Source organism: Cynocephalus volans, chromosome 4 (genome assembly GCF_027409185.1).
Source record: "Cynocephalus volans isolate mCynVol1 chromosome 4, mCynVol1.pri, whole genome shotgun sequence".
Classification (NCBI taxonomy): domain Eukaryota; kingdom Metazoa; phylum Chordata; class Mammalia; order Dermoptera; family Cynocephalidae; genus Cynocephalus; species Cynocephalus volans.
The window spans coordinates 104,565,133-104,583,180 of record NC_084463.1 but is presented as its reverse complement, the minus strand read 5'-3'; the positions used below and the strand labels follow the sequence as shown (position 1 = coordinate 104,583,180).

General features: G+C 40.5%; 2 protein-coding genes across 2 annotated transcripts; one reads left to right on the top strand and one right to left on the bottom strand.

The window, feature by feature from the left end:
- The first annotated feature begins 1,421 nt into the window (after positions 1 to 1,421).
- On the top strand, positions 1,422 to 2,363 carry LOC134376328 (olfactory receptor 51V1-like). Its single transcript, XM_063094918.1, has one exon. It carries the CDS (start codon positions 1,422 to 1,424, stop codon positions 2,361 to 2,363), a length of 942 nt encoding a protein of 313 aa, XP_062950988.1.
- Positions 2,364 to 9,483: 7,120 nt separating this feature from the next.
- LOC134376791 (RNA-binding protein 25-like) lies at positions 9,484 to 11,427 on the bottom strand. Its single transcript, XM_063095317.1, has one exon. It carries the CDS (start codon positions 11,166 to 11,168, stop codon positions 9,600 to 9,602), a length of 1,569 nt encoding a protein of 522 aa, XP_062951387.1. The 5' UTR covers positions 11,169 to 11,427; the 3' UTR covers positions 9,484 to 9,599.
- Between the last annotated feature and the right edge of the window lie 6,621 nt (positions 11,428 to 18,048).

Sequence of the window (18,048 nt, the reverse complement as noted above, 5' to 3'; positions counted from 1 at the left end):
TACACATATGAAAATAAAATATTTCAAGTAGTTTACATGAGTGCATAATTAACTATGAACAATTAATGCATATTTGCATATTTTAACAATATGATGTATTTCATTTTTATAGCATTTTTGCAAAACCAGGTTATATATGCATCTTTATATTTTTCTTTTAAGAAAGAAGACAATTGTAGTGGATTGAATTATGTTCCCCCAAAACTCCCTGAAGTTTAAATTGTATCTTCCAGGTTTTATGTATTAGAAACTTAGCCCACCCTCGCTGTGACTGTGAAGAGAGTGGGAGATCCTATTATGGTAATTGAAAGATAGAACTTTGAAGAGGTGCTTAGATTGTAGGCCGATGCAGTAGTGAATGGATTAAAATTGGTGGCCAGGGGCATGGATCTCAGGGCTTTAAAAAAAGAAAGTCTGCCTTTTGCTCTCTGCTCTCTCTGCTTCCAGCATCTTGCCATGTGTGATCCTTGGGTCGCCATGGCCACCACCAGATGGACTTTGGACTTCCCAGAGTCAGAAACTGTAAGCAATAAATGTCGTTTTCCTTTATAAATCACCCAGTCTCAGGGATTCTATTGTACCAAGACAAAAAGAGACTATTACAACACTTTCCCTGGGGTTCAGAAAAGAGAGCAAAGTTTACTGAAGAGTTCAGCAAAAAATAAAAAGAGTTTTAAGGAAAAACAGTAAGAAGGCTATACTTATTTTTTGTTGACTTCAAACTTAAATGCAGGCCTAAGAAGGATAAATTATTTAAAATCCTCATAATATTTATTCCTGTTGCATGTTTACATTTTTCCCCTTACTTTTGAGTATGTATTGAATTTGCAGTCAATGCAGTGAGACTTCCTTCTTCTAAGATTAGAAAAGATTTGTTTACTCTGGGGAAAATTCTGCTAGTTGTCCACAATCCCAGCATGTGATGAGACAGAATCCTTTTCTTCCATCATCTACTAAAAGGGTTTAGGAGTCTCCCGGGAGCCTAGGTTCACCGGGCTTGCGCAGTCCTTTTCCTTACTTACTCATAAATCTGAGCATTGGCTCCATATGCCATAAGGTCAGGTAATGAGGAAAGGGTTCAGAGGCAGCCTCATGTCTCAATGACTGTAGTCAATGCCACCAAGAGTAAGTAGCTCAGAGAGACTAACAGTGAATGATGTTAGGGATTTAATTTGCCAGAAATGGTCAGGACACTGATTTGTTTCCGTAAACTCTGAGACCTAATGCAAAGGAGGGTCCCTTTGAAATTATTTCATGATAGCTTCTCCTATACTGTTGAGCTTCCCTGGAATTCTACAATTAGCTTCACCTCTACTGTATGCAGGGTGGCTGTGGTATTTTTGTTCTCAAAAACAGCAGAAGGCTAAAGTAAAACTGTGGATAAATATTTATCCTATCTCAAAAATTACATTCCAATATTTATGTCCGCTTCTTCTGCTTCCATAATCAATTCCTCGATATTCATCCTCACAGGATTCCCTGGCTTGGATCAGTACTATCCCTGGTTTTCAATTCCCTTCTCTTCCATCTATGCCATGGTCTTCCTGGGTAACTGCATGGTGCTCCACGTGATCCGGACTGAGCCGAGCCTGCACCAGCCCATGTTCTATTTTCTGGCTCTGTTGGCCCTCACTGACCTGTGCATGGGGCTGTCCACAGTGCACACGGTGCTGGGGATCCTGTGGGGATTCAGCCAGAAAATCGGTCTGGATGCCTGCATTGCACAGACTTATTTTGTCCATTGTCTCTCCTGCACGGAGTCTGGAGTTCTTCTTGCCATGGCTTTTGACCGCTTCACAGCAATTTGCAATCCTCTGAGGTATACATCAATCCTGACTAATAGTAGAGTCATTCTTTTCTTGGTGACTATTTTAATGAGAAGCACCTTGTCCATTCTTCCTGTCATCATTCGTTTGAAGTTTTTCCATTACTGCCGCCCCCACAATCTCTCTCACTCTTTCTGTCTGCACCAGGACCTACTCCGGCTGGCCTGCTCTGACATCCGCTTCAACAGCTTTTATGCCCTGACTCTGGTGATTTGTACCTTGTTGTTGGATGCTGTCCTTATTCTCATGTCCTATGTTTTCATCCTGCATACAGTGCTCTCAATTGCATCCTGGGAGGGGAGGCTCAAGTCTTTGCAGACCTGTGTTTCCCACATCTGTGCTGTACTGGTTTTTTATGTTCCCATCATTGGTCTCACCATGGTACACCGCTTTGGAAAGCATCTCTCTCCTTTAGTTCGTGTCCTTATGGGCAGTATCTATATTCTCTTCCCACCTCTGATGAATCCAATCATCTACAGCGTAAAGACCCAGCAGATCCGAGGCAGGATGAAGAAGTGGTTTTCCCTGAAATTGTAGTGAAACCGTTACGTTTTGTCAATAGAAACAATTTTAAGGTCAAAATAATAATGCTAGTTCCTATGTGTGCAACAATTTCCAATTTGATTTTTTTTACATAACTTTTTGTTCTTTTTTGAGGACTCAAATAATAAGTAACTGAAATGGCTTACTAATGAGAGATACATAAGAAAACTACACATTACTGTTATATATCCCAGAAATAATTTCTGAAATTTTGCTGGAGGAAAATAATAGATACTACCAATATGGCAATAAAAGTCTTTGCATTATCTTGACATATGAGCATTATGTTACCCTCAGGTTATCAGTACTTTAATGCCATCTACATCTTTAGAATTACCTTTAACTAAATTTTTGGAAGCATGCCTATTTTTTAAATAACTCCAGCAATAGTGCCTATATCAGAATATATGATACGGTGAGATTGGATTTTTCTCATGTGTAGAGATGAGGTGAGTTAACACCTGAAACTATGTTGCTGAGTCTTGTCTTCATTCTGTCTTCTCTTTCTCACCCATTAGTGACTTAATGCAAGTTCACTAAAGAAATTTTTTTAAAAAGGTTTATAATTCCTGTTTCAAAGATTTTTTTTCTTAATTTTTTTTCCATGCCAGCAAGATGTGACCTTACATGTGCATTTTTAATTCTTCAGTTTTCACTAAATATTATATATTAAAATTTCTTCATTGTATTTTAAAATTATATATAAAGACTACAGGAAAAAAAAGGTAAGAAACTATTGCAAAAAATACAATTGAGAACTGATGGTGCCCTCTACTATACTAATGGTTGTGGGAAGAAAAATTAGAGAAAAGATCTGAATACTCTATAATTATGATGTATGAGTATACACATACCTAATAACTGGTGTGGTTTGGTGAACAGAGAGAGGTTTCACAGGTGATGCTGTTTTCTGTTTTACGAAATCAAGTAGACAGCGAGTTATTCAACTAGATAGTAACAAAGACAGAATATTGTTTGCACCAGGAGACAGCTTAACCTACTTTGAAAGCATTGTTTGATATATCTGTGGGGCATTTATTAAAATTAAAAAATATTGAGCAAATACACCCAGTGTTTCAGACACAGACCTAGACACTGCTAAGCTACAGGTAAAAAGCAGAGAACAAAAGAGTACTTTGCCTACAGTGTATCTACTCATACAGACAAAAAATTTTGAGTGTATGTCTACATTCACAATTACGATAAATGCCATTAGTAAGAAGTGAAGAGCGCACAGCAATGTGAAGGTGGGTCTCTAATTGATTATAAAGCGTTTAAGGAAAGACTTCCCAGAGAAAGTGTAAGTAGTTGAAGTTTGAAGATTGCAGGTAAATAACCTAGGGAATATGAAAAAGAAGGAATTTGCAGGCCTAACAAAAAAGTTTAAAAAAAAAAATTAGTTGACTGCATAAAAAACAGGTAAATGAGTAGACATGAAATTCTAGGAAGGGCTTGAACAGTAGAGGGAATCAAAGTTGTTAAAATGTTTTAATTTAGTTTTCACGTTTAGAACACTGTGCCACTACTGATGCATTGCAATTAGAATGGTGAAATAATCTAATATTTATGTTAAGAAAATCGGTCCTTCAACTGAGCAGATGAGAAGGACAAGAGTTTACATCAGAAGTTTAGATAAAAGAGTATTAGATAAAAGGATGTAGTAGTGGTTGAGCAAAGGTCATTTCAGGGAGTTGCAAGAAGTGGATGTACATGGCATTTGTTACACAGATAGGATCCAAAGATTTGGCAATTGTTTGGCTATGAAGGATAAGAGAAAAGAGGTGTCAAATGGTGTTTCAATTTTTGGAATGAGACACTCTGCAGAAATCACATGAGCATGTACAGAAATATGAAATGTCTGGGGCAAATAGGATTAGTTTTAGACAATTAAAAAAAATATATTGACCTTCTCAAGATACATTTAAGAGGAGATGTCTACCCTGAGGTTGAACATATCTATCGGGGTCTGATGAGTAGAATGGACTTGAAAGTTGAATTTGGGAATGACAGTTGCAAACTCAGTATTTGAGATGACTTGGATGATTTGACAAGGGAAGGAGCGAGTGTGAGTATGCTGACACATGTGAACACTAAAAAAGGTACAGCTGAATCACCAAACATAGCCTCAAGTGGGGATAATCAAAATATTGGGGAGCTTGATGTCAGTGAATCCAGGTGAAAATTTGTCTCAAAGAAGGAAATGACTGACTGGGAGAGTGACTTGATTAGGTACTGAAAAGTATCCATTGGATTTGGGAAAGTAATGGAAAACATATCATGAACAGTATCTGTGGCACAGTGGAAGCAGAACTTAATGTTTTAAAAGCTCATCATTAAATTTCCAATTTGTAGGTGAAAATTAGGTAGATAAATACATTTTTTGAGAATTTGTCCATAGAGGGTAGAACATAAAAAGTGTAGTAGTCAGATTCACCTAGAGTCCCCTCCCTCCCTCCCTCCCTCCCTCCTTTCCTGCCTGCCTTTCTCTCCCTCTCTCTTCCTCTCTCTCTTTCTCCCCGCTCTGTCTTCCCTCCCTCTTTCTTCTGTACATCCCTGTTTTTATTGGTATAACAAACACATGCTTAAGTCTGACTTGTACTTTGTTTTAAAGCTGCTGTTGTTATTGTTAGGATATTTACTGCCAAAATACAAATGCTTCTACAAAATTAACCACTCAGGACTATCTATTAGTGGTCATAATACTAAAAAAAAAAAAAAAAAAAAAGTGGATTGCCTGAGGAATTGACATCTTTCTTCCTATGTGCTTCTACATTGATGTAATAAGTAACAATTAAGAACTCATAATTAATATTACAGAGCGAATATTACTAAACTCTAGTTTTGATATTATATATACTTTGATATTGATTCTCTTCATAGTCATTTCTATGTTAACTGAGAGCTGTATCTTGTTTAATTTGTTCCCTGAAAAGTGTTCCTATTCTTTGGTTAACTAATCCTACTCAAATTCCACAAAAGAAAGTAGAGGCTTTTTATCTTATCTCAGAGGAAAGTGGGAAAAGTAAACTTATGATCCATAAATGATAACCTGAGGATCACTAATATTTAGAACATGGTTTACCTCCTTCTATTTTTATTAAATATTTTAAACATTTTCCTTTAAGAGAATTTTTGACTTACCTTTCCAGAAAAGTACAAAAATCAGATAAAGTTTTTCTATACACCCATCACTCAAATTCCTGAAACATTTGTTTAATATCTCTCTCCTCTTTATTGTCCCCATAAAATATGAGATAACTTTTATATAAATTCTTTAGAGAGCAATCTCTTACACAATATATCTATAACAACAACAACAAAATAATCTCACCTTTGACTTTTTGCCTTTTCAAAGCCCTGAGCCTTGTTTTCTAGTCTCAATATGTTTTCCAATATGGACATTTCATACAAATAGAAGCATTTAATATGTATTCTTTTGTGTCTGCCTTCTTTAACTAAGCATCTTTTTGAGATTCATCCACTGCAGCATTATTCAGCTTTTTATTTTTTTATTATTGCTGAAAAGTATGCCATTTTATGCATATGCCACATCTACATATTCTTTAGTTAGTGTACATTTGTTTATTTTCTTCTTATTTTTTTCCTACTGCTAATAAAAAATAAAAAATAATTTCGGGAAGCAATGAAATCAAGTAAATATAAAGCCTGATAATAGTAAGTGAAGTCAGTCAGGCTCAGAAATTTAATACTGCATGATCTCACTCATATGTAAAATCTTTAAAAAAAATAATGAAATAAAAAAATAAAAAACACAAAACTGGTTGTCACAGAGGTAGTAAAGTAATTACCAGAGGCCAAGTAGGGAGGGGAGTCATGGGGAGAAGTGATGTACTATCAGGTATAAAATTATGTTATCTACTCTAAGTAAATCATTGTCTAGTATGTGCATGTGTTGAAACAAATCACTGTACCCCACAAAAATGTACAAGTAAATGTTAAAATTTTTAAAAAGTTAAAATTAAAAAAGTACTTTCTTATTAGTTAATAGATAAAAATTTACATAATATTATAAGGACTTAGATATGATTATAGATTATAAAAAGAAAATCACAGGAATATCTGTAAGATAGGTGAAATAATATAAAGTAATTCTAATGGTATATATCTCATCTTGAAAAGGCGAAAATTGATAGATAATTCTTATGTACATAAGGCCAAATGCATTGGTGTAATCTGCTTGGCTACTGCCCTGCTGGCATTAAATACTTTCGGAAATAGAATAAGGCTATTGAGAAGCCAGATTAAGGTCTAATTAGAGATGAAGAAATCTCTGAATCTCCAAAGATTTACCTACTTGATAAGTGAGTCCAAAAGTCCCTTCAAAGATTTTTCTGTCATTAGGATTAATGTATTTTGGATAATGAATAGAACACAGCAGAGTGTCGTCTCTGGCAGAATGGAGGCCATCACAGATGATTTTTATTAAATTTCAAAAGTCCATGGAGACTTTTCAATGAAAGTCTGGGTGTGTTTAACTTCCAAAATGATGGACCAAAAAAAGGAAAGATAATTTTGAAATACTGACATATCTTTTTTTCTTGGTAATAATTTAGCAAAATTGTGTGGATCAATTTCCCTCAGAAAGCATGATAGATACCATTGAGAAAAAAGCAGTGTTCAATGCCATCAGGGAAAGAGTGCCTAGATGAGAAGCATAATGACCTTAAGGTCACGATCCAATAGCCAAATAGCCAAAGCTGGACCTTAACTGAGATCTTTAGTGGGTCTCACTAAAGCTACAAAAAAAAAAACAAGGTAATGAGCGAGTCAAAGACACCAGTTTTTTGCATTTTGTTTGTGTTTTTATTATACTTGTGAAAGACTCCCGCAGTGGGTAGTCAGTCAGTTCAGGGAGACCCTCCCAAGGAACAGCGAGACCACGGCTTCGGATGCAAAAACAAGAGGTTTATTGAACACACAGGTACCCGGGCGACTCAGTCTTTCGAAAGACTGGCGCGCCGAGTAGAGCTCCTGGGTCCTTTTTATAGCAAAAAGCGCGGGTACAGAAGCGAGAAGCAAGGTAATTGGTTAGTTTAAATCAAGCCAGGGGTGAACTTCGGTCAAGTGGGAGTCCTTGAAACAGCTGAGGGGCACTCTTGAAACTTTAACTGACTTGTCTATTTCTGGGAACTATCCGCCCTTTGCCTCGGGCCGGGGCCCAGGTGCATAACCACAGATATCCTGTTTGACTCTGTTCCCCTTGTTTCTTAACTTGACTTTTTGGCTGTATTTTCCCTATACCCTTGTAAAAAGCACTTCCTTCATTCCCCCATTTCTCTTGTGGATCGCTCTAATCTTAGAGCGGAATTAAAAGTTATCTTCGCCATTTAAGGTTTGGTATTTTTGCCTAAGGACCAGAATCTTAACTGCACTTACCCTATCATTGATGAATTGGACTAGTCTATTGATGACGTAGGGCCCAAGGGTGAACAACAGAAGGAGGAGTAATAGGGGCCCGGCGATGGTTGACAGTAGGGTGGTCAACCAAGGGGAGTTATTTGATCTGGTTATAAGCATTTTCATAGTTTGAGTCAGGAGGCCTGACTCTTTTAGAGGCCGGTGCATCAATTTCTGGAATATCCCAAGCCTCGAGACCCGCCGCCAGGGCACATATATCAGGGGTAAGGGAGGGCCACCAAGTCCAAAGGGGGTGGACTTCTGTCTTGAACCAGACAACCTTTCCAGTTTGGGACAGTACCTGCCAGGTGAGGGTGTTGGGCTGGTTAGGGTTATTACTTGGTAGGCTTGCTCCGCCGCCGCCGAATGCGCAACTTAAGAGGATTATCAGTCCTCTCCAGCTCCCAGGATTCATCTGGTACGGAGGGTGGCGCAGGCTTGAGGTGAGAAGCATGTACCCAGGCTGCAATGCCATCAACTTTTACTGCGGTCGGGGTGGTCAGCAATACCAGATACGGGCCTTTCCACCGAGGCTCAAGGTTGCTGGGTCGATGGCGTCTGACCAGCACTCGGTCTCCGACCTGGAACGGGTGGGGGACAGCTATGGTACCGGGCTGATATGCCTCTTTGATCTGGTCCCAAATCTGGGTCTTCACAACTTCTAGAGCCTTTAAATGGGTAAATAAGACAGGGAGAAAATTATCATCGGGACCCAGTGTTTCTCCCAACTCAAGTATGGGGGGGGGTCCCCCGTAGAGGATTTCATAGGGAGTTAGACCGTACTGGCCAGGGGTATTCCTGGCTCTGAACAGCGCTAAGGGAAGGAGGGCCACCCAGTCTTTTCCACCGGTCTCTAAGGCCAATTTAGTTAAGGTCTCTTTGATGGTTCTATTCATTCTCTCTACTTGACCTGAGCTCTGGGGCCTATACGCACAATGTAACTTCCAATTTATCCCCAGTTGTGTGGCCAGTCCCTGGCTTACCTGAGCAACAAAGGCTGGGCCATTATCTGACCCGATCACCTTAGGGATCCCGAAACGGGGCAGGATTTCTTCTAGTATCTTTTTACATACAGTCAGGGCCGTTTCAGTTTTGGTAGGAAAAGCTTCTACCCATCCAGAGAAAGTATCTACAAATACTAGCAGATACCTGTTCCCATACCGGCCAGGCTTTACCTCTGTAAAGTCTACTTCCCAGTATACGCCGGGTCGATCTCCCCGTTGTCTTTTTCCGGTCTCTCGGTAGGTGGTAGTCGCATTAGTCATGGCACAAGCCGGACACCGATTGGCGACTTCTTGAACGGTGGACCGGAGATTCGGGATGGAGAGGCTGGTGCGGCTCGTTAGTTGAAGGAGCTTTTCTGGTCCTAAGTGTGTTAGCTGATGTAACCGCTGAATGAATTCTTTTCCCTGGTCAGGAGTGAGCTCTCTTGGCTTGGTCCTAGCTTGAGCAGGCTCGATTGGCTCTTGAAGCTTTATAGTTTCTGCTAGCACCCTGACCGACAGGGCGGCTTGTTTTGCAGCCTCGTCGGCCCTCCGGTTCCCGGCCCAACAGAGGAGTAGGGCACTCAGGTATGACCAAAAAGGAATGGGTCACTTGCTTATGTCCGACCCTTAAAAGTCTCTGTGTGGTCCAGGGGTAGACTTTGCTGCCGGTCGCTCCTACTACGACTGTCCGCCTGGACCCTACCTTCCCCATGGGTTGGGTCAGTACCGAATGTTCAGCCCCGGTATCGACCAGAAACTCGATGGGGGTCCCCTCCACTGTCAATGTTACCCTAGGTTCGGGGAGGGGGTCCGAACCTTGACTCCCCTAGTCGTCTAGGGATAGAACCCTAGCTTTTTTGTCGTTTTTCTTTTTTCGGGGGCATTCCCTTGCCCAGTGGCCTTTCTCTTTGCAGTAGGCGCACTGGTCCCTGTCGAGAGGAGGCCTTTTGTCCCTAGGTGTCGGTCTTGCCCGGTTGCTCAGGGTCCCTTTCTGCTTATCTGTAAACCCTTTATCACTTACTACTGTGGCCAAAATCCTAGTTAAATTTTTTTCTTGGCGTTTATCACGCCGTCTCTCTCTCTCTTCTGTCTCTTTTTTTTCTCTTTCCTGTCTTTCTTCTTCTGTTTCTCTCTTGTGGTACACCTTTTCTGCCTCCTTTACTAAGTCTTGTAAGGAAAAGTCTTGGAGCCCCTCTAGTCTTTGTAACTTTTTCTTGATATCTGGGGCTGACTGGCCGATAAAGGCCATGGCAACTGCCGCCTGCTGTCCCTCAGAAGAGGGGTCAAACGGAGTGTATCTCCTATATGCCTCCATCAGGCGTTCCAAGAAAACCGAGGGGGGTTCTACCGGTCCCTGCAAGACCTCTCTTACCTTAGCCAAATTGGTGGGGCGCCGGGCTGCCCCTTTGAGACCTGCCACTAGAGTCCGGCGGTAGACCAGAAGACGCTCCCTACCTTCGGCCGTGTTGTAATCCCATTGAGGTCGATTGAGGGGGAAGGCCTCATTAATGAGGTTCTCGAGTTGTGTAGGGGCCCCGTTGTCCCCGAGAACGTTCTTGCGGGCCTCCAGAAGAATCCTTTCTCGCTCTTCAGTGGTGAAGAGGATCTGGAGTAGCTGTTGGCAATCGTCCCAAGTGGGCTGGTGAGAGAACATAAGGGACTCAAGAAGTCCCGTGAGTCCTGCTGGTTTTTCAGAAAAAGAAGGATGGTTAGATTTCCAATTATAAAGATCTGCTGAGGAAAAAGGCCAATATTGTAGAGGAACTAGGCCGTTGGGCTCGGCTGGGGGTCCTATGGCTCGGAGGGGTAAAATCACAGTGGAGTCAGGACCTGAGTCGTCTGCCGGACTGCGGGCACGGCGACTCCTGGTCCTAGCGGCTGGTCCCTCAGGATCGGAACTATCGGGCGCCTGGCCCGGCACCGGTCCGATCGCCTGAGGGGCCAGAGGAGGCGGCAGGGCCGCCGGGTAGGGCGGGGGCTCAGAGAGAAGGAGCGAGTCGTCTGGTGTCGGGAGGACGGGGGGTTGGGGAGGGGCGGAAGGCTTCCTTGTAGGTGGCCTTTGAGTATTTTCTGATCCCGAAACAACAGCGACTTTGCTGGAGGGTGGCACCCAGGGAGGGGGATTCTGGGCGAGGTCTTGCCATACCACGACATAGGCAACCTGGTCCGGGTGTCCTCCGGTCTCCTGAAAAACAATCTTTTTAACTGCAAAAATGACAGTAAGATCAAAGGTTCCCTCTGGCGGCCAACCTACGCCGAATGTGGGCCACTCAGACGAACAGAAAGTCTGCCATTTTCCTTTTTTGATCTCCATGGACAGATTGTGAGCCCTGGCTTTGACATCTTTCCAATGATCTAGAGTAAGGGAGAGGGGCGTAAGGGCACTTTGCCCCATCTCGAAAATTTCCAATAGGGGAACGACGACGCAAAGACCTATCACAACTAAGACAAAAAGAAACCAGAAACGGCGACGAGACCGAGTGCCGTAGAAATAGAAGAAAGAGTCCGATGGCAGAGCGCGCCTCCCGAGACGCGGTGAGACCAAAACACAATAATCCTCTGCCAAGGGGTCCACCAGGCGTCCCTGGTCCTCCCCTGATCCTGGGACGTCTCCCAGGATTGCCGGGTGGCGAGCCCCCGAACACGTCTGTTCGCTACCCGCACTTCGCTCCCAGAGCGACTAACCCGGAACAAACTGAAACCAAAATGCGCGCGCTCAGAAAAGACAGTCGAAATCACTGAGTCAGACACAGAGACGAGACACAGAAACGAGACACAGAACGACTGCTGGCCAGCTTACCTCCCGTTGGTGGGTCGGTGGTCCCTGGGTGGGGGTCTCCGATCCCGGACGAGCCCCCAAATGAAAGACTCCCGCAGTGGGTAGTCAGTCAGTTCAGGGAGACCCTCCCAAGGAACAGCGAGACCACGGCTTCGGATGCAAAAACAAGAGGTTTATTGAACACACAGGTACCCGGGCGACTCAGTCTTTCGAAAGACTGGCGCGCCGAGTAGAGCTCCTGGGTCCTTTTTATAGCAAAAAGCGCGGGTACAGAAGCGAGAAGCAAGGTAATTGGTTAGTTTAAATCAAGCCAGGGGTGAACTTCGGTCAAGTGGGAGTCCTTGAAACAGCTGAGGGGCACTCTTGAAACTTTAACTGACTTGTCTATTTCTGGGAACTATCCGCCCTTTGCCTCGGGCCGGGGCCCAGGTGCATAACCACAGATATCCTGTTTGACTCTGTTCCCCTTGTTTCTTAACTTGACTTTTTGGCTGTATTTTCCCTATACCCTTGTAAAAAGCACTTCCTTCACTTGGATAGTAGACATAACTACAGAAAATTCAGCATGGGGTGGTTTTAATGATCCAAGGAAGCATCAGGTGGTTTTCTCTTTCAGCATGATGAAAGTTTCCTGTGGAAAATGTAATGATATAGGGATTCAACTTTGATTTGACTGAATATATTCATAGCAATAGTGTGTAACATAATTACAAACCTTCTTAACTCAGTGAAAATGATATGCCCTTAAATGGGAGATTATTTCAGGGGAGCTGCCAGTCACCAATACTTATACTTCCATCATCAGCGATCGAGTTGAGAATAGTACTATATAATTGCAAATAGGAAAATGAGGAATTTTGCTATTCTTTGAGATGCAGTTGAACATTTTTAACTCTGATAAATACACTAACTTAGTTTATCACGAAGTTGGTAAACCACTTGAAAATATTTAAGTCTATAAATTAAGATTTCTAATTCATGCCATAAACAAAAATGAGAACTGGGTGTAGCTACAGGGACACAACAAACCTAAGAAGCTGGAACATAATGGATGTAAAGGCTGGTTCTGAAGGCACACTGCCTAGGTTAATAGTCCTCTACTATAATTTATTAATAAGGTACTTAACCTCCCTGGTCCTTATATTCCTTCTCTGTAAAGTAAGAATGACTCAGTGCAAACTCCATGAATATAAACTGGAAAAAAATGCAAAAGATTATTGTGGGAAAAATAGAATAACTTAGTCAGGCTCCTGCAACATTTCTTGTAAACAAATTGGGTGTGAGTGGAGTTAGTACACAAGTGCACCAATGTATCTTTTTAGTTAATTGCTACTGTGTGTTCTTGAGTTTGTGAAGCAGAGCTGGGCGGCAGAGCTCAAATGTAAAAATAGAACATGTTTACTCTGCCAGCAGCTGCTCAGTTTCTGAGTTTCTCTTTGGACTTTGCCAGTAGCAGTTGAGTTTCGGAGTTTCTCTGTGCACTGCCTAGCTCATAGTATTGTGTGTGCTGAATAAAGACTATTCCTTCTTCAACCAAGGCTCCAAGGACCTTTTTTCCAGTAACCTAGCTCATAACATGTGTGTGAAGGGTTTGTGAATGGGCTGGAGGGGTCTGTGAGCTCCAGACCCTAGCCCTAGCTCTACAGCAATGTAGGCATATGTGCTGGTGTGTATGGGGTTGGGGAGCAGAAATCACCAATGGACCAGAGTAGGGCATTGGAACATTACAATTGTGAGGGGTGTGTGTGTGCACATGTGTATATACATACATACAAAGTTGTCCCTCTCTACCTGTGAGTTCTGCATCTGTGGATTAAACCAACTGTGGAAAGAAAATATTCAACAATAAAAGGAAGGCAGTGCTCCCACTGAACATGTACAAACATCTTTTTCTTGGCATCATTCACTAAGAAATGCAGTGTAACAATTATCTAGAGCGCATTTGCATTGTTTTAGGTATTATAAGTGATCTAGAGATTTAAATTATACAGAAGGATGTTTGTAGGTTATAAAGAGACACTATATCATTTTATACAAGGGATTTGGGCATCCATGGATTTCAGTACCCAAGGAAGGTTGTGGAACCAATCCCCTGTGAATACTGAGGGAGTAGCTTATAGACATACATACACATAAATTATTTCTAAAAGCAATTATGTATGTACCTGAAAATATTTCCTTCCTTTCCTCCTTCTTTCCTTCCTTCCTTCCTTCCTCCCTCCCTCCCTCCCTTCCTTCATGTTCTTTCAGCAATTATGAAATATACAATACATTATCATTAACTATCAATATAACTTATTTTTTCTGTCTAAATAAACCTTTGTACACTGTGACCAACCTCTCCACTTTCCATATTCACCCACCCCTTAAATATTATTAACCTTTGTTCTTATGTTGCATTTAAATTACCTGGAAATAGTTTCATCCTTAAGGTCTTGATTTTAAGATTTATAAGAGAACAACTAGTCTCATCTAATTACTAATTAGTCTCCATTAATAGGAACTTAGTTTTGTATGAACTCTGCCTGATGCATATGAACTATGTGACATTCCTGCCTGGCTAACAAGAGGCATTTTTCCCAGCCATGCCGAGCACTGGGCCTGTTTCCCCTTATACTTGAGATGCATGTTTGGCCCCAGGCAGTTTTCTACATATGTGCAACAATCCATAACCTGATGAATATTTCAGGAGCCCTTATGCTGATCTCCGAGTCTCTTTCTTTGTGCTGCTGTCTCTTCTCCCATCCCATAAACTCTAGATACTTTGGTCTCTTTGGATTCTCAGCAATAATTCTCCACTTCAAAAAGTCCACAAGCTCTGTCTGGATTACACCTCCCTTTTCTGTGGCCTAGGAAGTTTCTAAAAGTAGTGAGCTACAGCAATTATAGGTCTTATGTTGTTTGTTTCCCTGTGTCTCAGGGATTATAGTCCTTTGTTGCCAGTTATTTACTGTCTTGGAAACAGCAGCTTCATACATTTTTTTCCTAATTATTTTTGGTGTCCTGTATGGGAAGGTAAATCATTTTCTCCAAAAGTGGAAGTCCCCACTCCTTCCTTCTTTACCAATCAAGTATATGTTGAATGCCTTCTATATACTAGACACTGTCATAGGCATTTGGGCTAAAATAGTAAATAAATGATAAAACTTTGAAAAGAGAGGGGGGAAAGTTACAACCATGGGAATAGCAAGAACCTTGAAAAGAAAAGGGAAAAGTTACAACCAACAGCACTACAGAAAGAAAAGAGGAGAAACTAAAAACTTTTTATGACGCCACACTTAGGCTAACAGAAAATGCCCAATACCACTAAAACAATTTGAAGCTTTGCAATGCTGTGAAACAATGCCATAGTAACAGACATTCATAACAATTGACAGACATAGTTTTCAACTCTCAGCTTCTCAGAAAGAAAGTATAATATCTTCTTTCAAAATGATTTTGGAAATGATTCACCTCAAAAAGGATACAAATCAAGTTCAGGTACTAAAGGGTTATCTATTAGGAACAATCATTTCTGAAAGACAGCTCATCACATGTTTGTGATAGACAGTTGAGATAAAGCTGGTTTCCTGCTTTAATGTGTGATTAATTATAAAGACTCTGGAGTATTGAGAAAAACACGTTTAGTATGGCCTTTGTTCCAGGTAATTAGTGTTTGTGGCATCTCATGTGCAGCATATTAAAACCACCATCTCATGGGAATATTTTGATGACCTCCCTCTAGCACCTTCCATCTATAACTCTCTATTTCTGTCGCAATAAATAACTCTGGTGCCAGGCAGATGCCTCTCAGCCAGGTTTTTCACATTTCGTAGTTAATTCATCTGTTCCCTACCTATGCCCAAGAGGGAGAGACTGAGAAGGACTGTACTGCCAAACTCACATGTTAACCCTTGCTGAGGGTACTAGTTTATGGTAGAAGATCACACAGTGTGTAAAAATGAACTCTGAATTTATTTTCATCAAAATAACTGAGCTGGAGCTGGGGCATTGTCTTTAAAAGTTGTTTAACTGAAGTTTTCCTTATATTCAGAAGGAAGAGGCACAGATACTCAGAGCCCTTAGATGCAGTGCTTAAAGGAGAGTTGAGAAAAGGTGGGAATACAGAAGTCTAAGTGAAGAAGCAAGAAGAATATTACAAGAATTAAAGTCTAACTGATGGGGAGTCATTGTATAAAGTGAGAGTCCAAGAAGTTTCAGACTCCGAAGGAAGAATAGAGAAATTATATGTCTTAAAAGAATTTTGGGGGAGGTTGGAAGTGGGATGCACTTAATTTGAGCAGTTAAATGTCTTTTGGTTCTTCAGGGGTAGCTGGTGGATTAACTTTATGACTAGAGAGGGTGATCTTCCATACAGATAAATGGAAATCCAAGCCATTGTGGATTGAGGAAATGGATAAATACTAGAATGAATATTCTGTATGGAATGATGCACCTCTCCTCCTTTCACATTTAGTGGCACCTACTTTTTGGTTCTAAATTAGACATAGTGGGAAGTGTAACCCCCAAAACTTTTTGCATATTAGAAGTTAAAACGGATCCTGGATTACTGGTGAGTTTTATGTCATGGCAGGTGTTATCAAGCATATGCTGTAGTAGGAATCTCTAAACTATAATTTACTTGTTTAAATAAAATTTACTATGTGTCTTCTATGTTCAAACAGAGCTACACTATACTTACTGAATTATGTGAAGAGTGCAACTCCAATCTTAAGGTCATTTAAAGTCAAATTGGGAATGAGAACTCATTTAGATAATAGTTGGAAGATAATATGAAATCATATGGGGTAAATACCAAGGATACGAAGAAAGCAGTATATTCTATAGGCATTTAATGGTTGGACTAATTCTTGTTATATGAAATAGTCATGGGAATGTTTTTTAGAGAATCTTGAACATATGCTGGCCTTTAATCAATGGATTTAATTATTATACATTGAGATAAAGCATGATCACACTTGAGAATGTGATCAGAAGATGTACAAATATTTTGATGTAAGAATAAGTAATGTCTAGTAGAACGAAGCAACCTATCTGACTAGATTGGAAAGTGAATAGAAAAATAAGTAAATAAACTGAAATAGAAGACATTCTTATTGAAAAGAACCAGGTATATAGGCAAAAGATGTACTGAAAAATAAAAAAGGCATTTCTCTTTCTGTACCTGGGTTGTTTCACTTAAGACAATTTTCTCCAGGCTCATCCATGTTGCTGCAAATGGTAGAACTTCATTCTTTTTTATGGCTGAGTAGTATTACATTGTGTATATATGCCACAATTCCCTTATGCTGTCATTCATCAGTGGACAATTAGGATGGTTCCATCGCCTTGCTATTGTAAATAATGCTGCAATAATTATGAGAGTGCAGGTATCCCTTCGACCTGATGTTTTCCAGGCCTCTGGATATATGCCCAGGAACGGAATTGCTGGATCATATGGAAGTTCTATCTGTAGTTGTTTAAAGAACCTCCATACTATTCTCCATAATGGCTGTACTAATTATTAGTCCCATCAACAGTGCAGGAGGGTTCCTTTCTCTCTACATCCTCATCAGCATTTGTTATTCTCTGTCTTTTTAAAAATACCACATGTTCTCACTCATAACTGGGAGCTGAATCCATAAACAAACAAATGAACAATAAGGAGAGACAGAGAGAAAGAAAGAAAGAGACAATAATCACAGCAATACATTGAAGTTTTAGAAAACTAGAAGTGTAAAAGGGGAGAGGAGAGGGAGAGGGAGTGGGGGTAATGAGGAACTGGTCAACGGACACAAAGAATGATTGTGTATTGTAATGATGAATAAGCTAACTATACTGATCTAACCACCACACATTCCACACAATTACTGAAAATCAACATTGCACCCCACATGTCTGTATAATAATTTTTTTAAAAAAATGTTTTAATATGCTTTTCAGTTTTTCAATATTGTTTCAACTACTTTAACACTCTAAGAAAAATAAACCAGATGTATATTTTGCCAATATTTTCTCCCATTCTGTTGGTTGTCTTTTAACTCTGTTATTTGGTTCTTTAGCTGTGCAGAAGCTTTTTAGTTTGATATAATGCTATTTGTTTATTTTTCCTTTGGTTGCCCATGCTTTTGGGGTTATATTCATGAAATCTGTATCCAGTCCTACTTCCTGAAGTGTTTCTCCTATGTTTTCTTTAAGAAGTTTTATTGTTTCAGGGTGTATATTTAATTCTTTAATGCATTTTGAGTTGATTTTAGTATATGGTGAGAGGTATGGGTCTTGTTTCATTCTCCTCATATTGATATCCAGTTATCCCAGCACCATTTGCTGAAGAGGCAGTCTCTTACCCAGTGTATAGTCTTGGTGCCTTTGTCAAAGATCAGATCAGATGGCTGTAGGTGTGTGGGTTGATTTCTGGATACTCTATTCCATTCCATTGATCAGTGTGTCTGTTTTTATGCCGTGACCATGCTGTTTTGGTTATTATATATTTCCAGTATAGTTTAAAGTCAGGATT